The 26,602-nt window shown below is 45.9% G+C and overlaps 1 protein-coding gene across 1 annotated transcript in view; it reads left to right on the top strand.

The window, feature by feature from the left end:
- Positions 1 to 26,602, top strand: part of STRIP1 (striatin interacting protein 1) — a 65,131-nt gene that overhangs the window by 8,473 nt on the left and 30,056 nt on the right. The window contains exons 2-11 of the mRNA XM_069944710.1: positions 142 to 211; positions 1,032 to 1,106; positions 1,210 to 1,344; positions 1,444 to 1,564; positions 4,001 to 4,069; positions 4,518 to 4,624; positions 13,453 to 13,580; positions 15,062 to 15,244; positions 25,805 to 26,022; positions 26,489 to 26,554. Coding sequence (XP_069800811.1) covers positions 142 to 211; positions 1,032 to 1,106; positions 1,210 to 1,344; positions 1,444 to 1,564; positions 4,001 to 4,069; positions 4,518 to 4,624; positions 13,453 to 13,580; positions 15,062 to 15,244; positions 25,805 to 26,022; positions 26,489 to 26,554 — 1,172 coding nt within the window. The remainder of the gene's footprint in view (positions 1 to 141; positions 212 to 1,031; positions 1,107 to 1,209; positions 1,345 to 1,443; positions 1,565 to 4,000; positions 4,070 to 4,517; positions 4,625 to 13,452; positions 13,581 to 15,061; positions 15,245 to 25,804; positions 26,023 to 26,488; positions 26,555 to 26,602) is intronic.

The raw sequence follows: 26,602 nt of genomic DNA, 5'->3' as shown, positions 1-26,602 counted from the left end.
GATTACTCTCTGTGCAGGACGGCTAGGTCCGGATTACTCTCTCTGTACAGGACGGCTAGGTCCGGATTACTCTCTGGACAGGACGGCTAGGTCCGGCTTACTCTCTGGACTCTTCTTCATCCTCATGTCTCTCTCTTCCAGGGTTGCTCAGAGTCTCCAGATCTGGAATTTGTTTACGCTGATGCTGACAAGTGGGCGGCGGAGCTCTCAGGTATGGAGTATCGGATGATTGTCCCTGGTGTGGAGGGGGAGAGATGGCTGCCGGGGGCCCCTAGGACTCTGTGTATGTGAATAGGAAACCTGTTGTGTTTCATGTAGTGGCAGCTATTGGCCCCCTGGCCTTATAAACCATTGCTGTGCTGTGTCGGGGGCTGGGACCACCGCCAGAGGGGCTTCCGCTAATGCTCATCTCTCTCCAGCGGCTCCATAGGAATGAATAGAGCGTAGCCATGGCTGCATTCCTAAAAAAGGAGCCGGGGGCCAATACAGAGGTCGGACCCCCCCTTACCTGTCCCTTATCCTGTGCAGAGGACACCTGGTAATTTTCCCTGGATAATTTCTTTAAGGAAAAATCTAATTCAATCAAAATGAATGCAAGATATGGGCAAGTGCTGCGGACATGGCCTGACTATACATCTCCTTTGTCCTCTGTGGCACATGCTGTGACTATAGATCTCCTTTGTCCTCCATGGCACATGCCGTGACTATAGATCTCCTTTGTCCTCTGTGGCACATGCCGTGACTATAGATCTCCTTTGTCCTCCATGGCACATGCCGTGACTATAGATCTCCTTTGTCCTCCATGGCACATGCCATGACTATAGATCTCCTTTGTCCTCCATGGCACATGCCATGACTATACATCTCCTTTGTCCTCCATGGCACATGCCGTGACTATAGATCTCCTTTGTCCTCCATGGCACATGCCATGACTATACATCTCCTTTGTCCTCCATGGCACATGCCGTGACTATAGATCTCCTTTGTCCTCCATGGCACATGCCGTGACTATAGATCTGCTTTGTCCTCAGAGCTGTACAGTTACACGGAAGGTCCGGAGTTTCAGTGGAACAGGAAATGCTTTGAGGAGGACCTGCAGCTACACGGTAAGTGGATGAGGACGTCGCTCTCTCTGCCTGCAGCCATCTTGAACGCTCTCTATGTTCTAATGTTTTCTATTTTTTTTCCCGTTTTTTTAATACTTTTCAGTGCCAGATAAGAAATGGCGGGAGTTGGATGTGAGTGAGCAGCGGGCACACACCATGCGGCTCCTCGATGCTCTGGAGGTCACAGGCAGAGAGAAAAGACTGAAAGTGGCCCGTGCCATCCTGTACGTGGCGCAGGGTAAGTGCCGGCCTTCCGCTCACAGAGATGGTATTTCTATTGCTTTATCATTTACTTTCTGCCTTCTGGACTGACAGGAGCTCCCCCCTCATGTTTCAGGCACGTTTGGGGAGTGCACGTCTGAGTCGGAGGTGCAGACCTGGCAGCGGCATAACGTCTTCCTGCTGCTGGAGGCCGGCGCCTTCAACGCCCTGGTGGAGCTGCTGAACATGGAAGTGGAGTGAGTGTGAATGCGGGCGTACATAGTACTGCCGTTACCTCATTTATGGCACCAGAAACCTAAGGACAGATTCCTTTAAAGGGGTTCTCCAGTGTTAGAAGAACATGGCCACTTTCTTCCAGAGACAGCACGTTACTTGTCTCCAGTTTGGGTACAGGTTTTCAATTGCAAATCACACCTGAAATAGAGACACAAGTGGTGCTGTCTCTGGAAGAAAGTGGCTATGTTTTCCTAATGCTGGAGAACCCCTTTAACCCTTAGACGACCCAGGGCGTATAGTTACGCCATGGAAGTCTGTCCCCAGACGACCTAGGGCGTAACTGTACGCCCTGGGTGTTTCTCCCGCTATGAAGCCCGCTCCGGAGCAGAGCGCGCTTCATAGCAGGTTGGGGCCGGCTGCAATCAGCAGCCGGGACCTCACCGGCAATGACACGTTGCAGCGATCGCGCTGCCGCGTGTCATTAACTCCTTAAAGTCATTAACTCCTTAAGTGTAGGTGACAGGGGGAGTCCCCTGTCACTTACCGATCGGGACCCCTGCAGTGTGACTGCGGGGGTCCCGATCGGTAAAACGGACCGCCGGAGGTCTCTCACCTGCCTCCGTGCGGTCCGATCGGCGATCTGCTGCACTAAGCCTGTACAGGCAGGCTCAATGAGCAGAGCGCCGATAACACTGATCAATGCTAGGCCTATGGCATAGCATTCATCAGTGTAGAAATCCAAGTAGTGAATGTAAAAGTTCCCCAAAGGGACTTCAAATGTGTAAAAAAAAAAAAGTTCAAAACACGAACACACTACCCCAAAACCCCTCCCCCAATAAAAGTCTAAATCACCCCCATTTCCCATTATATAAATAAAACATATAAAAATAAATAAATAAACATATAATATACCATAGCGTGCGTAATTGTCCGATCTATTAAAATATAACAAGCGTCATTGCGAACGGTAAACGGCGTACACGAAAAGAGGGGAAAAAAGTGCGCAGATTACCGATTTTATGTTACATTATATATATAAAAAAAATTAATAAAAAGTGATCAAAATGTCCGATCTTCACAAATATGGTATTAATAAAAACTAGAGATCATGGCGGAAAAAATGACACCCCATACAGCCCCGTAGGTGAAAAAATAAAACCGTTATAAGCGTCACAATAAGCCCATTTTATTTATAATTAATTGCCAAAAAAAAGGATTTCATTTAAAAAATATATATAACATTAGAGAATCAGTGTAACCTGCATATGGTTGTGTTCGGACTGACCTATAGAGTAATGGTATCATGTCGCTGTTACCATATAGTGCATTACGTAGACACAGGAACCCCCCAAACGTTACCATATTGCATTCTTATTTACGATTTCACCAATTTATATCGTCATAAATAATATATTTGGAATTCCATCATACATGTTATGGTAAAATGAAAGACGCCATTACACAGTACAACTATTCCTGTAAAAAACAAGCACTTACATGGCTTGTAGATAGAAAACTGAGAGGGCTAGAGCTCTTAGAAGGGGCGGAGGGAAAAACGAAAGCACTAAGATCAAAATTTGCGCGGTCCACTGGGTCATTTTGGGCCTGGTCCTCAAAGGGTTAAAGATATTGGCCCAGATGTAATAAAACTTTGTGTGCCCGGCAGGTTTCTCAGAGTGGCGCGGGCAAGTTTCTTGGCATGACGCATGTAGTTTAGGCAAGTTTCTCGGTGTGGTGCAGGCGGGTTTCTCGGCGCGGTGCAGCTGGTTTAGGCAAGTCTTTCGGCGCAGGCAGGTTTCTCTGTGTGGCGTGGGCAGGTTTCTCGGCGCGGTGCAGCTGGTTTAGGCAAGTCTTTCGGCGCAGGCAGGTTTCTCTGTGTGGCGTGGGCAGGTTTCGCGCCGCGGCCCAGGTAGTTTAGGCAAGTTTCTTGGCTTGGAGCAGGCAGGTTTCCCGGCGTGGCGCGGGCAGGTTTCTTGGCGTGGCGTAGGCAAGTTTCTCAGCATGGCACAGGCAGGTTTCTCGGCACAGGGCAGGCAGGTTTATGAATTTGTGCTCATCTGCACTCTGTGTATCCTATTACATGGGGTGGTGAGGAAGTGTGCAGCGAGCTGTCAGATCAGCGCTTGCTCCTCGTGTGTGTGGGGGGGTCGCAGGGAGCTGCCTGGTGGTGGCGGGGGGGGGGGGGGGCTGCATGGTGGTGGTGGTGGTGGTAGGGGGGGGGGGGGGCTCCCCAGATCTTTAGATGGTCCGTGGAGCCCATAGGAGATAGCGGCAGTCTGCATGTCGGCTGATTGTTGCCTTTTATCGGCAGCTCTTCCACCATCGGCCGCTGTAATGGAGCCCTAGCTACGACCGTCAGATTCCCGGGCCGTTCTCAGGGTGTAGGTTGTGTAATGGGGGACACTTGTAAAGGCTGACAGACTGGCAGAGTAATGTGACCCTGTGTCTTATTGCAGGAACAGCGCAGCCTGCAGTAATGCTGTAAGGAAGCCCGCCATCTCTCTGGCCGACAGCACCGATCTGCGGTAAGTGACTAATGTCTGTGTAATAGACTGACCCTGTCCGATCCTTACAGACTAGAGAAGCTGGCGGTAGGTGAGGGGATCTGCTGCTGCTGGAGTCAGGAGGGCTCCCACACATGTATGTAGAAGCTCCGCTGTTATGAGGCAGCTCCTGCAGCATGTCACCCTATGAATATCTGCAGGGAGTGACGTCACTGAATGTAGGAATCCAGTCTTATCCCAGCAGCTCAGGCTATGTGATACATCTGGGGCCTCAGACTGTTTAGTCTAGTGTAGGCCGGTAAACCACACCCCTTTGTCAGGTGAGGCACAGTTCACTATTTGCTCCCTATGTATAGTATTTGTGTGACACTTCTGGTGTATTTCTCGTCCATAGTAATTCGGAGCTGTTGTCTTCTTGTCTTAGTGTGTTTTCTGGCAGAAGTTGTAATTTCCTCCTTTTGTTTGTTAGTGTTCTTCTAAACATCATGTACCTGATGGTGGATACGCTGCGGGAGGAAGGCGAAGCCGACAGCGAGGACTGGAAGACCATGAGACAAACCTTCCGTGCAGAACTCGGTGAGAATATGTCAGGTTTACAGATGGTGTCTGGGGAATGGGAAGTGCCCGGCTTGGGGGGTATGGGGGTGCCAGAGATTTATTTACTTCTATGTAATATCTTCAGTCTTCCAGTACTTATCAGCAGCTGTATGTCCTGGTGTATTCTCTCCAGTCTGACACAGTGCTCTCTGCTGCCACCTCTGTCCGTTTTAGGAACTGTCCCGAGCAGCAACAAATCCCCATAGAAAACCTCTCCTGCTCTGGACAGTTCCTGACATGGACAGAGGTGGCAGCAGCGAGCACTGTGTCACACTGGAGAGAAAACACCACTTTATGCAGGACATACAGCAGCTGATAAGTACGGGAAGACTGGAGATTTTTTAATAGTAAATTTACAAATCTGGCACTTTCTGACACCAGATGATTTGAAAGAAAATGTTTTTTTGTGATCCTGCAGCTGCTTGTCATTAACCCCTTAAATGCTGCGATCTATAGCGATCGCAGCGGTTAAGGTAGTGAGTGACAGGACAAGGTCCCAATCACTTATACTGATGGGAGGGGGTAAGCCACTAACCCCTGTCCTGTCGGTTCAGCGATCTGTGCATAGAGTCTGCTCTCAGGAAGGCAGTGGATCCTGACCTATTGGGGGGTACACTTATGAGTGAACACTGGCCTGAGCGGTTGCCCAGGAAAATACCCGGTTTTACCCTTAGGTTAAAAATTAACTTTTATTGGTCTGCATTAAAAGATAAACATAGCTTGTGCAAAACATAAAATATTGCTGCCTCTTATACACTTAATTAAATTTGTGTCGGCCGACACTATCTATTTTATTTGGGGTCGGCTCCTCAGTATTGGGGGTACACGTTCGCCACCACTATCCTGGGTGATCTGTGTATAAGATTGTGTTATTCCCGTGGGTTCTAGGAACGCCTGTGTCAGAACTCCACTCAGAGCCCGTCCGGGCAGGAATACACTTAACAGCGAATTACTGCTGTTCCCTGAGCGATTTGGTATACGCTCTTCCCCTCTTAACTGTATCTGGAGCCAATATCCCCCTTCCATAGAGGTGCAATAATTAAAATGTTGTCCGTATTACTGACAAGTTTCACCGGCGCCGCCGGCGTTCTCAAAGTTACGGCACAGTGGGCGGGGTTAAGCTATCTTTTATGGTTTAGGATAGCCTATGATCCGCCCATGATCGTCATAGTGGGTTGGTGATAGGTGGAGGGTGGGAGGTGGGAGGGGAAAGTGAGTCAGAGCATGATGAGTTTGCGGTACTTTTTGAAAAACCTGTCGGTCCGTTAGTGTGTAGTGCGCATGTGCGGGCACTTAGGTTCTAAATTATGAGGTTGTTCTGCGCATGCGTTGGTACATAGTCTCCGGGCGATTATGGATGATCGTACTGCGCATGCGATGGCACTTAGACTTATCGGAGTTGGAGTTCATGGAAATAACTATGTATATTGTGGTGAGTAAGGTACTCATTTATGTCTGAGTCTCCAGATGTATAGATAAGTAAGTCTGCTTATCTAGGTGATAACTGAGCTTAGTAATATGAGATATGATTTTGGTTAGGACTCTAACTGCCGTTGTATCGATGAAGGGGATGATGATTGTGTCCAATATTGGGACTTAATGCATTGTGTGTCGTACTGTGGTGCCGTATGTTCCTCATATATCAGATGTCTCGTATAGTTTTATTGTAAATTGTTCACTTGGTACAATGGTTATGCAGGATTGTAGGATTGTTCACTAGGTACGATCCTCCTATAGGATGCAATACAATCCTCGTATGATGTCGCATGAGCTTAGTGGAGTCTCCAGGGCTCCCTACTGTATAGCGGACATCTAAGGAAGTGGAGGGGGAAGAAGGAGGGGGGGGGGGGTGTATGACGATCTAAAATTGCACTGTTGCTATAGGTTTTATAGAAAGGGTGTGTAGGTAAACCCTTCATTCAAGGTAAACCCTTCATTCAAAACATTCGGGGCTAAGGATTTCAGCCGATGGATCCATTTAGCCTCGATCTGTAATAATTTAGTATCCAGGTTGCCTTTTCTTGGTCCTAATTTCACATGTTGGATGCCCCAGAATTGTAGGCATTTGGGGTCACCGCCATGGTATAGGTTAACATGTCTGGCGACGCTGATGTCCGCCTTGGTGTTTATATAACTAATATGTTGTCCGATTCTGCTTTTGAACTTCTGGATAGTTTTTCCTACGTACAATAGGTTGCAAGGACATTTGATAGCGTAAACCACTCCAGTCGTAGAGCAATTAATGAATTCTCGAATCTCGTACTCCTTTGAGTCGATGGGGTTGATTAATTTTTTCATTTATGGTACAAATTTACAACAGGTGCAGGTACCGCAGGGGAATGAGCCTGTAATTTTGCTCGTTAGCCATGTTTCAGCAACTTTGGCTTCTTCTTGGTAATGGCTGTGTACTAGCATCTCACGTAAGTTCTTCCCTCGTCTGTATGTGATTGACGGTGTGGGGGGTAAGACATCCTTAAAGGGGTAGTCCACCCAAAAAAAATTTCTTTCAAATCAACTGGTGCCATAAAGTGCCAGAGATTTGTAATTCACTTCTATTAAAAAATCTTAAGTCTTCCAGTACTTATTAGCTGCTGTATGTCCAGCAGGAAGTAGTGTTTTCTTTCCTGTCTGACCCAGTGCTCTCTGTTGCCTCCTCTGTCCATGTCAGGAACTGTCCAAAGCAGGAGCAAATCCCCATAGAAAACCCCTCCTGCTCTCCAGACTGGAAATAATACAACTTCCTGTTGGGCATACAGCAGCTGATAAGTACTGGAAGGCTTGAGATTTTTTAATAGAAGTAAATTACAAATCTCTGTCACTTCATGGCAGCAGTTGATTTGAAAGAAAAATTTTTTGGGTGGACTACCCCTTTAAGGTCAGGGTCGGCAAGTAATACTGGCCAATATTTCATCATGATTTTTTTAATCTGATAGTGTGCAGCATCAAATGTGCCGATACATCTTATGATTTTGTCTTTCTTCAGTGTTTTACGGTCATGTAGCAGCGAGTTGCGATCGGTGTTCTTGGCTCTATAGTATGCTCTATGGAGCACTTTTTTGGGGTATCCTCTTGCCATAAATCGTTCGTATAGAACGGTGCATTCTTTCTCAAATGCTGCTTCGTCTTGCTCGTAGGTACTGACCTACAGGTATGCCTTTACGTAAGGGTGCTGGGTGGTGGCTACTCCACTGTAGGAAGCAATTGGTTGAGGTTTCCTTGCGGTAGATTTCTGTCTGAAGTTGACCTGTCTCTGTGATGCTGATGGTCAGGTCTAGGAAGTTGATGCTGGTAGGGCTGATTTCACTTGTAAATTTTAAACCGATTGCGTTGTTGTTCAGGTGTTCTACGAATTCTTCAAATAGCTTGGTTTCCCCGTCCCAAAGGATCAGGATGTCATCTATATATCTCCCCCAGAACGTGATGTGATCTGTGTATTTTTTGTGTGTGTCCGAGAATACAATGTTGGTCTCCCACCACCCCAAGAAAAGGTTTGCGTATGTAGGTGCACAACTAGTGCCCATCGCTGTGCCGGTGCTCTGCAGGTAGTATTTGCCGTTAAATGTGAAGTAATTGTGGGTGAGTAGGTAGTCAAGAAGTTTGGTGACAAAATTGTTGTGTGGAATAAAAGAATTACTTTTGGTGCTCAAAAAATGTTTGACCGCTGTGATGCCATGTGTGTGGTGGATGCTAGTGTATAGGGCTTCCACGTCGAGACTTGCTAATTTTACTCCAGGTGTAACCTCTAGTTCTTGTAACTTCGTGACTGTGGCTTTTGTGTCCTTAAGATGTGACGGTAGTGTTTCTACAAATGGGGCAAGGATTTTGTCCACATACTTGCTTATTCCCTCTGTCAGATTGCCATTCCCAGATACAATAGGTCTCCCGGGAATCGGTGTTCTACGTTTGTGGGTTTTCGGGAGGGCGTAGAAGGTAGCTATTGTGGGTGCGGGATTGTAAATTGCCTTGAATTCTGCTTCGGTGATGAGATTTTCGCCTTTGGCGTGTAAGAGGATATCTCTGAGTTCTACCAGATATGTTTTTGTCGGATCGTGTGGTAAGATTCTGTATGTTTTTCTGTCTTCCAGCAGACGTAGAGCCATGTCCTTATACTCGGAGTTCTTCATTATCACGAGGTTTCCTCCCTTATCTGAGGATTTGATGGTGATTTCTTTATTTTTGGCTAGGTCTTTCAGGGCTTTGTTTTCTTGTGCAGAGAGATTAGAGTCGGTATGTTTGACTTTGGTTTCGATGGTTTCTAATTCATTGGTGACAAAATTGACAAACTTGTCAATGTTGTGGAATTTCACAATGGTAGGGGTGAATAGAGACTTCGGTTTTAATTTGGAATGCGGTGGTTCAAACTGATGGATGCCGGTTTCTCCTTCTGTTTGGAGATCAAATAATATTTCTAGTGCTTCCTTTTCTTTTTGTGAGAGTTGCGTCTGGTTTGCCATCCTGTTTTTATAGTATTTATGTAGTGCCAGTTTTCTGGCAAAGAGGTGGATGTCCTTTATCCAATTGAAGCTGTCATATCGGGGTGTGGGCCTAAATGACAACCCTTTTTGGAGTATTGTAATTTCAGGTTCTGAAGATTTTTGGTCCGATAAATTCACAATTTGTGTCTCATTGTCTAATTGCGGCCGTAGTTGTACCCCCACCTTGCTCTGTCCCACTTCCTTAGATGTCCGCTATCATACGAGGATTGTATTGCATCCTATAGGAGGATCGTACCTAGTGAACAATCCTACAATCCTGCATAACCATTGTACCAAGTGAACAATTTACAATAAAACTATACGAGCCATCTGATATATGAGGAACATACGGCACCACAGTACGACACACAATACATTAAGTCCCAATATTGGACACAATCATCATCCCCTTCATCGATACAACGGCAGTTAGAGTCCTAACCAAAATCATATCTCATATTACTAAGCTCAGTTATCACCTAGATAAGCAGACTTACTTATCTATACATCTGGAGACTCAGACATAAATGAGTACCTTACTCACCACAATATACATAGTTATTTCCATGAACTCCAACTCCGATAAGTCTAAGTGCCATCGCATGCGCAGTACGATCATCCATAATCGCCCGGAGACTATGTACCAACGCATGCGCAGAACAACCTCATAATTTAGAACCTAAGTGCCCGCACATGCGCACTACACACTAACGGACCGACAGGTTTTTCAAAAAGTACCGCCAACTCATCATGCTCTGACTCACTTTCCCCTCCCACCCTCCACCTATCACCAACCCACTATGACGATCATGGGCGGATCATAGGCTATCCTAAACCATAAAAGATAGCTTAACCCCGCCCACTGTGCCGTAACTTTGAGAACGCCGGCGGCGCCGGTGAAACTTGTCAGTAATACGGACAACATTTTAATTATTGCACCTCTATGGAAGGGGGATATTGGCTCCAGATACAGTTAAGAGGGGAAGAGCGTATACCAAATCGCTCAGGGAACAGCAGTAATTCGCTGTTAAGTGTATTCCTGCCCGGACGGGCTCTGAGTGGAGTTCTGACACAGGCGTTCCTAGAACCCACGGGAATAACACAATCTTAAACACAGATCACCCAGGATAGTGGTGGCGAACGTGTACCCACAATACTGAGGAGCCGACCCCAAATAAAATAGATAGTGTCGGCCGACACAAATTTAATTAAGTGTATAAGAGGCAGCAATATTTTATGTTTTGCACAAGCTATGTTTATCTTTTAATGCAGACCAATAAAAGTTAATTTTTAACCTAAGGGTAAAACCGGGTATTTTCCTGGGCAACCGCTCAGGCCAGTGTTCAATAGAGTCTGCTCTCAGGCAGACTCTATGTACAGATCGCCGATAACACTGATCTATGTTATACTATGGCATAGCTCAGTATATACAATCTAATGAATGCATGATTTACAGTAAAAACAAGTGTAATAAAGGTTTTTAAAAAGTATAAAAAAAACTTCATAACGCCCCCTCCCCCCCCCCCCCCAATAAAAGGTAAATATACCTCCTTGCCCATTATAAAAATAAATAAATAAACATATTATATATCGTAGCGTGCAGAATTGTCCGATCTATGAAGATATAACACTATTGTTCCCGCGCGGTGAGCGGCATAAATGGGAAAAAAAAACACCAGAATTGCTGATTTTTAAAAAAATTATATATCAGAAAAAAAATTAACAGCTATCAAAATTTTTCTGTTACACCAATGTGATATTCATAAAAACTAGAAATCATGTCGCAAAAAATGACCCCAATCAGCCCTGTAGGTGGATAAATAACAGCACTGCAGCTCTTAGAAGCCGCTGAGGAACATTGTACAGTCATGGCCAAAAGTTTTGAGAATGATACATATATTCATTTTTACAAAGTCTACTGCTTCAGTTTCTAAAATGGCAATTTGCATATAGTCCAGAATGTTATACAGAGGGATCAGCTTAACAGCAATTACTTGCACAGTCAATATTTGCCTAGAAAATGAACTTTATCCCCCAAAACACATTTCACCATCATTGCAGCCCGGCCTTACAAGGACCAGCTAACATTGTTTCAGTGATTGCTCCATTAATACAGGTGTGGGTGTTGCTGAGGACAGGGCTGGAGATCAATCTGTCATGATTATGTAAGAATGACACCACTGGACACTTTAAAAGGAGGCTGGTGCTTGGCATCATTGTTTCTCTTCTGTTACCATGGTTATCTCTAAAGAAACACGTGCAGCCATCATTGCACTGCACAAAAATGGCCGAACAGGGAAGAGTATCGCAGCTAGAAAGATTGCACCTCAGTCACAATCCATCGCATCATCAAGAACTTCAAGGAGAGAGGTTCCATTGTTGCCAAAAAGGCTCCAGGGCGCCCAAAAAAGACCAGCAAGCGCCAGGACCGTCTCTTAAAAGTATTGTCAGCTGTGGGATGGGGCTGCCAGCAGTGCAGAGCTTGCTCAGGAATGGCAGCAGGCAGGTGTGAGGGCATCTGCACTGTGCACTGTGAGACTGCGGAGACTCTTGGAGCAAGGCCTGGTCTCATGGAGGGCAGCAAAGAAGCCACTTCTCTCCAGAAAAACATCAGGGACAGACGGATATTCTGCAAAAGGTCCAGGGAGTGGACTGCTGAGGACTGGGGGAAAGGTCCAGGGAGTGGACTGCTGAGGACTGGGGGAAAGGTCCAGGGAGCGGACTGCTGAGGACTGGGGGAAAGGTCCAGGGAGCAGACTACTGAGGACTGGGGGAAAGGTGCAGGGAGCGGACTGCTGAGGACTGGGGGAAAGGTCCAGGGAGTGGACTGCTGAGGACTGGGGGAAAGGTCCAGGGAGTGGACTGCTGAGGACTGGGGGAAAGGTCCAGGGAGTGGACTGCTGAGGACTGGAGGAAAGTCATTGTCTCTGATGAATCCTCTTTCCGATTGTTTGGGACATCTGGAAAACAGCTTATTGGGAGAAGACGAGGTGAGCGCTACCACCAGTCTTGTCTCATGCCAACTGTACCCGGCATCCTGAAACCATTCATGTGTGGGGTTGCTTCTCAGCCAAGGGAATCTGCTCTCCCACAGTCTCATGGCCTAAAAACACGGCCATGAATAAAGAATGGGACCAGAATGTCCTCCAAGAGTAACTTCTCCCAACCGTCCAAGAGCAGTTTGGCCACCAACAATGCCTTTTCCAGCATGATGGAGCACCTGGCCATAAAGCAAAGGTGATAACTAAATGGCTCAGGGAGGAAAACAGAGAGATTTTGGGTCCATGGCCTGGAAACTCCCCAGATCTTAATCCCATTGAAAACTTGTGGTCAGTCATCAAGAGACGGGTGGACAAACAAAAACCAACAAATTCTGACAAAATGCAAGCACTGATTGTACAAGAATGGACGGCTATCAGTCAGGATTTGGTCCAGAAGTTGTATGAGAGCAGCCGGGGAGAATTGCAGAGGTCCTGAAGAAGAAGGCGAAACACTGCAAATATTATAGACTTGCTGCAGTAACTCATCTAGCTGTCAGTATAAGCTTCTGTTACTCATAATATGATTGTAATTATATTTCTGTATGTGATACAAACATCTGACAAACACACATAAAACCAGAGGGCAGAGGATCATGGGAAAATAGAAGATTTGTGTCATTCTCAAAACTTTTGGCCATGACTGTATTACTTTGGCCCGGACATCCAGGCATCAGTGAGCTCTGACTTGAAGGGGTTAAATACTAAAGCTGTACTATTTATTTGGTCGCGTAGAAGGTCTTATTTACACTATTTATAGATCTTTTGCCATGTCGGGGGGGGGGGGGGTGCAGGAGTCCCATACGGGACTATATGCTTCTCCTGGCTCTGTTGCCAGCAGTCGGCCCCCGTCCCATCAAAGATTTTGACATGTCAAAAGTATTTCTAAATGACCGTGCCCACTTAAATTAAAGCGTACTCTGGGTGGGAGGGGGTGGATGAAGACAATGGCGTCCACTTATCTCCCCGTCTCCAGCGATGGGACCTGCATCACGCTCAGGCATTCAGCAGCAGAGGCGTGACCACTACAGCCGCTGAGCAGGCCCGCCAATGTCACAGCTCAAGTCCCAATGGACATCGGGGGACCGGAGCAGTGTGATGTGGGTCCCAGCACTGGAGACAGGGAGGTAAGTGGACCTCATTGTACCCCTTTAAGAACAGACGCCATGCCCATAGTTTGGACAGTGTCTACCATTTACAGGTAATGGGGTTGGCCCTGTCCTTCTGTGATCATTTACGAGCACCAATACATTCTGTAAGGTGAGTCACTTCTTTTATCTCCATCTTCTTGCAGGTTCCCCTGTGTACAACAACGAGCCCTTTGCTGTGCTGCTGTTTGGGATGGTCACGAAGTTCTGTAGTGGTCATGCTCCACACTTTCCTATGAAGAAGGTGCTGCTGCTGCTGTGGAAGACGGTGCTGGTAGGTTAGGGTCTCTTCTCTTGGTAGGTTAGGGTCTCTTCTCTTGGTAGGTTAGGGTCTCTTCTCTTGGTAGGTTAGGGTCTCTTTTCTTGGTAGATTAGGGTCTCTTTTCTTGGTAGGTTTAGGGTCTCTTCTCTTGGTAGGTTAGGGTCTCTTCTCGGTAGGTTAGGGTCTCTTTTCTTGGTAGGTTTAGGGTCTCTTTTCTTGGTAGGTTTAGGGTCTCTTGGTAGGTTTAGGGTCTCTTGGTAGGTTAGGGTCTCTTTTCTTGGTAGGTTAGGGTATCTTTTCTCGGTAGGTTTAGGGTCTCTTTTCTCGGTAGGTTTAGGGTCTCTTTTCTCGGTAGGTTTAGGGTCTCTTTTCTTGGTGGGTTAGGGTCTCTTTTCTCGGTGGGTTAGGGTCTCTTTTCTCGGTAGGTTAGGGTCTCTTGGTAGATTAGGGTCTCTTGGTAGGTTAGGGTCTCTTCTCTTGGTAGGTTTAGGGTCTCTTTTCTTGGTAGGTTAGGGTCTCTTGGTAGGTTAGGGTCTCTTTTCTTGGTAGGTTTAGGGTCTCTTGGTAGGTTAGGGTCTCTTGGTAGGTTAGGGTATCTTTTCTCGGTAGGTTTAGGGTCTCTTTTCTCGGTAGGTTTAGGGTCTCTTTTCTCGGTAGGTTAGGGTCTCTTTTCTCGGTGGGTTAGGGTCTCTTTTCTCGGTAGGTTAGGGTCTCTTTTCTTGGTAGGTTTAGGGTCTCTTTTCTTGGTAGGTTAGGATCTCTTGGTAGGTTAGGGTCTCTTTTCTTGGTAGGTTAGGATCTCTTCTCTTGGTAGGTTAGGGTCTCTTCTCTTGGTAGGTTAGGGTCTCTTTCCTTTGTAGGTTAGGGTCTCTTCTCTTGGTAGGTTAGGGTCTCTTTTCTTGGTAGGTTAGGGTCTCTTTTCTTGGTAGGTTAGGGTCTCTTTTCTTGGTAGGTTAGGGTCTCTTTTCTCGGTAGGTTAGGGTCTCTTTTCTCGGTGGGTTAGGGTCTCTTTTCTCGGTAGGTTAGGGTCTCTTTTCTTGGTAGGTTTAGGGTCTCTTTTCTTGGTAGGTTAGGATCTCTTGGTAGGTTAGGGTCTCTTTTCTTGGTAGGTTAGGATCTCTTCTCTTGGTAGGTTAGGGTCTCTTCTCTTGGTAGGTTAGGGTCTCTTTCCTTTGTAGGTTAGGGTCTCTTCTCTTGGTAGGTTAGGGTCTCTTTTCTTGGTAGGTTAGGGTCTCTTTTCTTGGTAGGTTAGGGTCTCTTTTCTTGGTAGGTTAGGGTCTCTTTTCTCGGTAGGTTAGGGTCTCTTTTCTTGGTAGGTTAGGATCTCTTCTCTTGGTAGGTTAGGGTCTCTTCTCTTGGTAGGTTAGGGTCTCTTTTCTTGGTAGGTTAGGGTCTCTTTTCTTGGTAGGTTAGGGTCTCTTTTCTCGGTAGGTTAGGGTCTCTTTTCTTGGTAAGGCCTATGTGGCAGCGTATCCATATCCTCCTCTATACAGTGCACCCTGGGCGGCTTTGAAGATTTGCTGAAGATGAAAGCCGAGAAGAGAGAGATCCTAGGACTTCCACCTCTTCCTGAGGACAGCATTAAAGTAGTGCGAAATATGAGAGCCGCCTCTCCTCCCGCTTCTGCCTCAGATCTTATCGAACAGCAGCAGAGAAGAGGCCGCAGGGAACATAAGGTAAGAAGTGCTCCATATGGAATAACCTGAAGGAACATAATGCAACCTAGAATTAGGGTAGGTGCATACACAGGACATGTAGGTACATATACAGCACACAGGACATGTAGGTACATAAACAGCACACAGGACATGTAGTTGCATATACAGCACACAGGACATGTAGGTGCATATACAGGACATGTAGGTACATATACAGCACACAGGACATGTAGGTGCATATACAGGACATGTAGGTACATATACAGCACACAGGACATGTAGGTGCATATACAGCATACAGGACATGTAGGTGCATACACAGGACATGTAGGTACATATACAGCACACAGGACATGTAGGTGCATATACAGGACATGTAGGTGCATACACAGCACACAGGACATGTAGGTGCATATACAGGACATGTAGGTACATATACAGCACACAGGACATGTAGGTGCATATACAGGACATGTAGGTACATATACAGCACACAGGACATGTAGGTGCATATACAGGACATGTAGGTACATATATACAGCATACAGGACATGCAGGTACATATACAGCACACAGGACATGTAGGTACATATACAGCACACAGGACATGTAGGTACATATACAGCATACAGGACATGCAGGTACATATACAGCACACAGGACATGTAGGTGCATATACAGGACATGTAGGTACATATACAGCACACAGGACATATAGGTGCATATACAGGACATGTAGGTGCAGGGGCGTAGCTAAAGGCTGATGGGCCCTGGTGCAAAATGTTAGCTTGGGGCCCCCCCATCTCCCCCCGATCAGGCAAAGTCATATCTAACGTTATATCCAATTACTCTAATGTGCCACCATGTTCTAATGCCCTGTCACTGCCTCCACCTCATGTACTGCACTACTGCCCCCTATAGATAATGGAGTACAGATAATGTAGTAGTCACCTACAGTCCTATGTAACACCACAGATAACACAGTGATATCTCTGAGTACAGATAATGTAGTAGTCACCTGCAGTCCTATGTAACACCACAGATAACACAGTGATATCTCTGAGTACAGATAATGTAGTAGATGTCACCTGCAGTCCTATGTAACACCACAGATAACACAGTGATATCTCTGAGTACAGATAATGTAGTAGTCACCTGCAGTCCTATGTAACACCACAGATAACACAGTGATATCTCTGAGTACAGATAATGTAGATATAGACCCCCTGTGTAGCCCCCCACAGTATAGGCCCCCTGTGTAGCCCCCCACAGTATAGGCCCCCTGTGTAGCCCCCCACAGTATAGGCCCCCTGTGTAGCCCCCCACAGTATAGACCCCCTGTCTAGATCCCCCACAGTATAGACCCCCTGTGTAGCCCCCCACAGTATAGACCCCCTGTCTAGATCCCCCACAGTATAGACCCCCTGTGTAGCCCCCCACAGTATAGACCCCCTGTCTAGATCCCCCACAGTATAGACCCCCTGTCTAGATCCCCCACAGTATAGACCCCCTGTGTAGCCCCCCACAGTATAGACCCCCTGTCTAGATCCCCCACAGTATAGACCCCCTGTCTAGATCCCCCACAGTATAGACCCCCTGTCTAGATCCCCCACAGTATAGACCCCCTGTCTAGATCCCCCACAGTATAGACCCCCTGTCTAGATCCCCCACAGTATAGACCCCCTGTCTAGATCCCCCACACTATAGACCCCCTGTCTAGATCCCCCACAGTATAGACACCCTGTCTAGATCCCCCACAGTATAGACACCCTGTCTAGATCCCCCACAGTATAGACCCCTTGTGCAACCCCCCCATTGTATAGACCCCCTGTGCAGCCCCCCCATTGTATAGACCTCTTGTGCAGCCCCCCCAGTATAGACCCCTTGTGCAGCCCCCCTCATAGAAGAACCCCTTGTGCAGCCGCCCCCCCCCCCCCCCAGTATAGACCCCTTGTGCAGCCCCCCTCATAGTAAGAACCCCTTGTGCAGCCGCCCCCCCCCCCCCCCCCCAGTATAGACCCCTTGTGCAGCCCCCCAAATCGCAACATTTATGTAAAAAATGAAAAAAACAGAACAAAATAAACTCAGCTCACCTGGATCCTTGATCTCCCTCAGGCCTGGCAGCTTCTCTTCAGTTCAGTGAGCTTCCGGGATGCCGGCCCTGGCCGGAAGCTCACTGATGCAGGACCACGGCGCCCGGATTTCCCCTCTCTACTGCACGGCGGCTGACATGTGACGTGATGACGTCACATGTCAGCTGCTGAGGAGGAGCGAGGAGAAGTCCGGGCGCCGCGGTCCTGCATCAGTGAGCTTCCGGCCAAGGCCGGCATCCCGGAAGCTCACTGAACTTAAAGAGGTCCGGCGGCCCCGGATTGGGGGAGCACAGGAGGAGGTGGCAAGGGGGGCCGTGCTGGCCCCCGTAGCGTAGGGGCCCGGTCGCCATGGCGACCCCTATAGCTACGCCACTGTGTAGGTGCATATACAGGACACGTAGGTACATATATACAGCACACAGGACATGTAGGTGCATATACAGCACACAGGACATGTAGGTACATACACAGCATACAGGACATGTAGGTGCATATACAGCATACAGGACATGTAGGTGCATATACAGCATACAGGACATGTAGGTACATATATACAGCACACAGGACATGTAGGTGCATATATACAGCATACAGGACACGTAGGTGCATATACAGGACATGTAGGTGCATATACAGCATACAGGACACGTGGGTGCATATACAGCATACAGGACACGTAGGTGCATATACAGCATACAGGACATGTAGGTGCATATACAGCATACAGGACATGTAGGTGCATATACAGCATACAGGACATGTAGGTGCATATACAGCATACAGGACATGTAGGTACATATACAGCATACAGGACACGTTGGTGCATATACAGTATACAGGACATGTAGGTGCATATATACAGCACACAGGACATGTAGGTGCATATACAGTATACAGGACACGTAGGTGCATATATACAGCACACAGGACATGTAGGTGCATATACAGTATACAGGACATGTAAGTGCATATATACAGCACACAGGACATGTAGGTGCATATATACAGCACACAGGACATGTAGGTGCATATATACAGCACACAGGACATGTAGGTACATATATACAGCATACAGGACATGTAGGTGCATATATACAGCATACAGGACATGTAGGTGCATATACAGCATACAGGACACGTAGGTGCATATACAGGACATGTAGGTGCATATACAGCATACAGGACACGTAGGTGCATATACAGCATACAGGACATGTAGGTGCATATACAGCATACAGGACACGTAGGTGCATATACAGCATACAGGACACGTAGGTGCATATACAGCATACAGGACACGTAGGTGCATATACAGGACATGTAGGTGCATATACAGCATACAGGACACGTAGGTGCATATACAGCATACAGGACACGTAGGTGCATATATACAGCATACAGGACACGTAGGTGCATATATACAGCATACAGGACACGTAGGTACATATATACAGCATACAGGACATGTAGGTGCATATACAGCATACAGGACACATAGGTGCATATATACAGCATACAGGACACGTAGGTGCATATATACAGCATACAGGACACGTAGGTGCATATATACAGCATACAGGACACGTAGGTGCATATATACAGCATACAGGACACGTAGGTGCATATATACAGCATACAGGACACGTAGGTGCATATACAGCATACAGGACACGTAGGTGCATATACAGCATACAGGACACGTAGGTGCATATACAGCATACAGGACATGTAGGTGCATATATACAGCATACAGGACATGTAGGTTCATATATACAGCATACAGGACACGTAGGTGCATATATACAGCATACAGGACATGTAGGTTCATATATACAGCATACAGGACATGTAGGTGCATATACAGCATACAGGACACATAGGTACATATACAGGACATGTAGGTGCATATATACAGCATACAGGACACGTAGGTGCATATACAGCATACAGGACACATAGGTACATATACAGGACATGTAGGTGCATATATACAGCATACAGGACACGTAGGTGCATATACAGCATACAGGACACGTAGGTGCATATATACAGCATACAGGACACGTAGGTACATATATACAGCATACAGGACATGTAGGTGCATATACAGCATACAGGACACGTAGGTACATATATACAGCATACAGGACATGTAGGTGCATATATACAGCATACAGGACACGTAGGTGCATATATACAGCATACAGGACACGTAGGTGCATATACAGCATACAGGACACGTAGGTGCATATACAGCATACAGGACATGTAGGTGCATATATACAGCATACAGGACATGTAGGTTCATATATACAGCATACAGGACACGTAGGTGCATATATACAGCATACAGGACATGTAGGTTCATATATACAGCATACAGGACACGTAGGTACATATATACAGCATACAGGACACGTAGGTGCATATACAGCATACAGGACACGTAGGTGCATATACAGGACATGTAGGTGCATATACAGCATACAGGACACGTAGGTGCATATACAGGACATGTAGGTGCATATACAGCATACAGGACACGTAGGTGCATATACAGCATACAGGACACGTAGGTGCATATACAGCATACAGGACACGTAGGTGCATATACAGCATACAGGACATGTAGGTGCATATATACAGCACACAGGACATGTAGGTGCATATATACAGCATACAGGACATGTAGGTGCATATACAGCATACAGGACATGTAGGTTCATATATACAGCATACAGGACACGTAGGTGCATATACAGCATACAGGACACGTAGGTGCATATACAGCATACAGGACACGTAGGTGCATATACAGGACACGTAGGTGCATATATACAGCATACAGGACACGTAGGTGCATATACAGCATACAGGACACGTAGGTGCATATACAGCATACAGGACACGTAGGTGCATATACAGCATACAGGACATGTAGGTGCATATATACAGCATACAGGACATGTAGGTTCATATATACAGCATACAGGACACGTAGGTGCATATATACAGCATACAGGACATGTAGGTTCATATATACAGCATACAGGACACGTAGGTGCATATATACAGCATACAGGACACGTAGGTGCATATACAGCATACAGGACACGTAGGTGCATACACAGCACACAGGACATGTAGGTACATATATACAGCATACAGGACACATAGGTACATATACAGGACATGTAGGTGCATATACAGCATACAGGACACGTAGGTACATATATACAGCATACAGGACATGTAGGTGCATATACAGCATACAGGACACGTAGGTACATATATACAGCATACAGGACATGTAGGTGCATATACAGCATACAGGACATGTAGGTGCATATACAGCATACAGGACACGTAGGTGCATATACAGGACATGTAGGTGCATATACAGCATACAGGACACGTAGGTGCATATACAGGACATGTAGGTGCATATACAGCATACAGGACACGTAGGTGCATATACAGCATACAGGACACGTAGGTGCATATACAGCATACAGGACACATAGGTGCATATATACAGCATACAGGACACGTAGGTGCATATATACAGCATACAGGACACGTAGGTGCATATACAGCATACAAGACACGTAGGTGCATATACAGGACATGTAGGTGCATATATACAGCATACAGGACATGTAGGTGCATATATACAGCATACAGGACACGTAGGTGCATATATACAGCATACAGGACACGTAGGTGCATATATACAGCATACAGGACACGTAGGTGCATATATACAGCATACAGGACACGTAGGTGCATATATACAGCATACAGGACACGTAGGTGCATATATACAGCATACAGGACACGTAGGTGCATATACAGCATACAGGACATGTAGGTGCATATATACAGCATACAGGACATGTAGGTTCATATATACAGCATACAGGACACGTAGGTGCATATATACAGCATACAGGACATGTAGGTTCATATATACAGCATACAGGACACGTAGGTACATATATACAGCATACAGGACACGTAGGTGCATATATACAGCATACAGGACATGTAGGTACATATATACAGCATACAGGACACGTAGGTGCATATACAGCATACAGGACACGTAGGTGCATATACAGGACATGTAGGTGCATATATACAGCATACAGGACACGTAGGTGCATATATACAGCATACAGGACACGTAGGTGCATATATACAGCATACAGGACACGTAGGTGCATATACAGCATACAGGACACGTAGGTGCATATATACAGCATACAGGACACGTAGGTGCATATATACAGCATACAGGACATGTAGGTTCATATATACAGCATACAGGACACGTAGGTGCATATACAGCATACAGGACACGTAGGTGCATATACAGCATACAGGACATGTAGGTGCATATATACAGCACACAGGACATGTAGGTGCATACACAGCACACAGGACATGTAGGTGCATATACAGCATACAGGACATGTAGGTGCATACACAGCATACAGGACACGTAGGTACATATATACAGCATACAGGACATGTAGGTGCATATACAGCATACAGGACACGTAGGTGCATATATACAGCACACAGGACACGTAGGTGCATATACAGCATACAGGACACGTAGGTGCATATACAGCATACAGGACACGTAGGTGCATATACAGCATACAGGACACGTAGGTGCATATACAGCATACAGGACACGTAGGTGCATATACAGGACATGTAGGTGCATATACAGCATACAGGACACGTAGGTGCATATACAGGACATGTAGGTGCATATACAGCATACAGGACATGTAGGTGCATATATACAGCATACAGGACACGTAGGTGCATATATACAGCATACAGGACACGTAGGTGCATATATACAGCATACAGGACACGTAGGTGCATATATACAGCATACAGGACACGTAGGTGCATATATACAGCATACAGGACACGTAGGTGCATATATACAGCGTACAGGACACGTAGGTACATATATACAGCATACAGGACATGTAGGTTCATATATACAGCATACAGGACACGTAGGTGCATATATACAGCATACAGGACATGTAGGTTCATATATACAGCATACAGGACACGTAGGTACATATATACAGCATACAGGACATGTAGGTACATATATACAGCATACAGGACACGTAGGTACATATATACAGCATACAGGACATGTAGGTGCATATACAGCATACAGGACACGTAGGTACATATATACAGCATACAGGACATGTAGGTGCATATACAGCATACAGGACACGTAGGTGCATATACAGGACATGTAGGTGCATATACAGGACATGTAGGTGCATATACAAGACATGTAGGTGCATATACAAGACATGTAGGTGCATATACAAGACATGTAGGTGCATATACAGGACATGTAGGTGCATATACAGGACATGTAGGTGCATACACAGCACACAGGACATGTAGGTGCATATACAGCATACAGGACACGTAGGTACATATATACAGCATACAGGACATGTAGGTACATATACAGCATACAGGACATGTAGGTGCATATACAGCATACAGGACACATAGGTGCATATATACAGCATACAGGACACGTAGGTGCATATATACAGCATACAGGACACGTAGGTACATATATACAGCATACAGGACATGTAGGTGCATATACAGCATACAGGACACATAGGTACATATACAGGACATGTAGGTGCATATATACAGCATACAGGACACGTAGGTGCATATACAGCATACAGGACACATAGGTACATATACAGGACATGTAGGTGCATATATACAGCATACAGGACACGTAGGTGCATATATACAGCATACAGGACACGTAGGTGCATATATACAGCATACAGGACACGTAGGTTCATATATACAGCATACAGGACACGTAGGTACATATATACAGCATACAGGTCATGTAGGTGCATATACAGCATACAGGACACGTAGGTACATATATACAGCATACAGGACATGTAGGTGCATATACAGCATACAGGACACGTAGGTACATATATACAGCATACAGGACACGTAGGTGCATATACAGCATACAGGACATGTAGGTACATATACAGCATACAGGACACGTAGGTGCATATACAGGACACGTAGGTGCATATATACAGCATACAGGACATGTAGGTGCATATACAGCATACAGGACATGTAGGTTCATATATACAGCATACAGGACATGTAGGTGCATATACAGGACACGTAGGTGCATATATACAGCATACAGGACACGTAGGTGCATATACAGCATACAGGACACGTAGGTACATATACAGCATACAGGACATGTAGGTGCATATATACAGCATACAGGACACGTAGGTACATATACAGCATACAGGACATGTAGGTGCATATACAGCATACAGGACATGTAGGTACATATATACAGCATACAGGACACGTAGGTACATACACAGCATACAGGACACGTAGGTACATATACAGCATACAGGACATGTAGGTGCATATACAGCATACAGGACACGTAGGTGCATATACAGGACACGTAGGTGCATATATACAGCACACAGGACATGTAGGTACATATATACAGCATACAGGACATGTAGGTGCATATACAGGACACGTAGGTGCATATATACAGCACACAGGACACGTAGGTACATATATACAGCATACAGGACACGTAGGTGCATATACAGCATACAGGACACGTAGGTGCATATACAGGACATGTAGGTGCATATACAGCATACAGGACACGTAGGTGCATATATACAGCATACAGGACATGTAGGTGCATATATACAGCATACAGGACATGTAGGTTCATATATACAGCATACAGGACACGTAGGTGCATATACAGCATACAGGACACGTAGGTGCATATACAGCATACAGGACACGTAGGTGCATATATACAGCATACAGGACACGTAGGTACATATATACAGCATACAGGACACGTAGGTACATATACAGCATACAGGACATGTAGGTACATATATACAGCATACAGGACACGTAGGTGCATATACAGCATACAGGACACGTAGGTACATATATACAGCATACAGGACACGTAGGTGCATATATACAGCATACAGGACACGTAGGTACATATATACAGCATACAGGACACGTAGGTACATATACAGCATACAGGACATGTAGGTACATATATACAGCATACAGGACATGTAGGTGCATATACAGGACACGTAGGTGCATATATACAGCATACAGGACACGTAGGTGCATATACAGCATACAGGACACGTAGGTGCATATATACAGCATACAGGACACGTAGGTGCATATACAGCATACAGGACATGTAGGTACATATATACAGCATACAGGACATGTAGGTGCATATACAGGACACGTAGGTGCATATATACAGCATACAGGACACGTAGGTGCATATACAGCATACAGGACACGTAGGTGCATATACAGGACACGTAGGTGCATATATACAGCACACAGGACATGTAGGTACATATATACAGCATACAGGACATGTAGGTGCATATACAGGACACGTAGGTGCATATATACAGCACACAGGACACGTAGGTACATATATACAGCATACAGGACACGTAGGTGCATATACAGCATACAGGACACGTAGGTGCATATATACAGCATACAGGACATGTAGGTGCATATATACAGCATACAGGACATGTAGGTTCATATATACAGCATACAGGACACGTAGGTGCATATACAGCATACAGGACACGTAGGTGCATATACAGCATACAGGACACGTAGGTGCATATATACAGCATACAGGACACGTAGGTACATATATACAGCATACAGGACACGTAGGTACATATACAGCATACAGGACATGTAGGTACATATATACAGCATACAGGACATGTAGGTGCATATACAGGACACGTAGGTGCATATATACAGCATACAGGACACGTAGGTGCATATACAGCATACAGGACACGTAGGTGCATATATACAGCATACAGGACACGTAGGTGCATATACAGCATACAGGACATGTAGGTACATATATACAGCATACAGGACATGTAGGTGCATATACAGGACACGTAGGTGCATATATACAGCATACAGGACACGTAGGTGCATATACAGCATACAGGACACGTAGGTGCATATACAGCATACAGGACACGTAGGTGCATATACAGCATACAGGACATGTAGGTGCATATACAGCATACAGGACACGTAGGTGCATATACAGCATACAGGACATGTAGGTGCATATACAGGACACGTAGGTGCATATATACAGCATACAGGACACGTAGGTGCATATACAGCATACAGGACACGTAGGTGCATATACAGCATACAGGACACGTAGGTGCATATACAGGACATGTAGGTGCATATACAGCATACAGGACACGTAGGTGCATATATACAGCATACAGGACACGTAGGTGCATATACAGCGTGACGTTGTCTTTCTTCTCAGGCTCTTATTAAGCAGGATAACCTTGATGCGTTTAATGAGCGGGATCCATACAAAACAGATGATTCTCGGGATGAAGAAGAAGAAAACGATGAAGATAACAGCTTAGAGGGAGAACCCTTTTCTATAGAACGGGAAGAAGTGATGCCGCCATCGGTTACTCAGCCCCCCGCAGATCGTCTTGCCTTACCGAAAGGTTTACCCTGGGCCCCAAAAGTGAGGTGAGAGCAGAGTGTGGAAAACCTGAAAGTGCAGGAGTCATTTATCTTATAGTAAAGCTGCTGCTTAAAGTGGTTCTCCAGTCTTCTAGTACTTATCAGCTGCTGAATGTCATGCAGGAAGTGGTGTATTCCCTCCAGTCTGACACAGTGCTCTCTGCTGCCACCTCTGTCCATGTCAGGAACTGTCCAGAGCAGGAAAGGTTTTCTATGGGGATTTGCTGCTGCTCTGGACAGTTCCTGACATGGACAGAGGTGGCAGCAGAGAGCACTGGAGAACTCCTGATATAGATAGGGGGGGACAGTATCACTTTAAGCTGTTATAACACTATAGAGCGGTTCCTATGGTTCCGTATCCTGAGGATCAGTCTGCGCTCTCCATGGGACGGATAAAGCTACAGAACATAATAAACTGCAGCCGCCCCAACACACATTCACATTGCAGTTTTGTGTTTTCTGCTTCAAATAGGGAGAAAGATATTGAAATCTTCCTGGAGTCAAGTCGCAGTAAGTTCATTGGATACACGCTGGGAAGGTGAGAAGCTTGGATAATTCTGCATATGTTAGTAGTGTGTACAGGCGG

The sequence above is a fragment of the Dendropsophus ebraccatus genome, chromosome 11, assembly GCF_027789765.1.
Source record: "Dendropsophus ebraccatus isolate aDenEbr1 chromosome 11, aDenEbr1.pat, whole genome shotgun sequence".
Taxonomy (NCBI): domain Eukaryota; kingdom Metazoa; phylum Chordata; class Amphibia; order Anura; family Hylidae; genus Dendropsophus; species Dendropsophus ebraccatus.
This window is presented reverse-complemented; position numbering and strand designations above follow the sequence as displayed.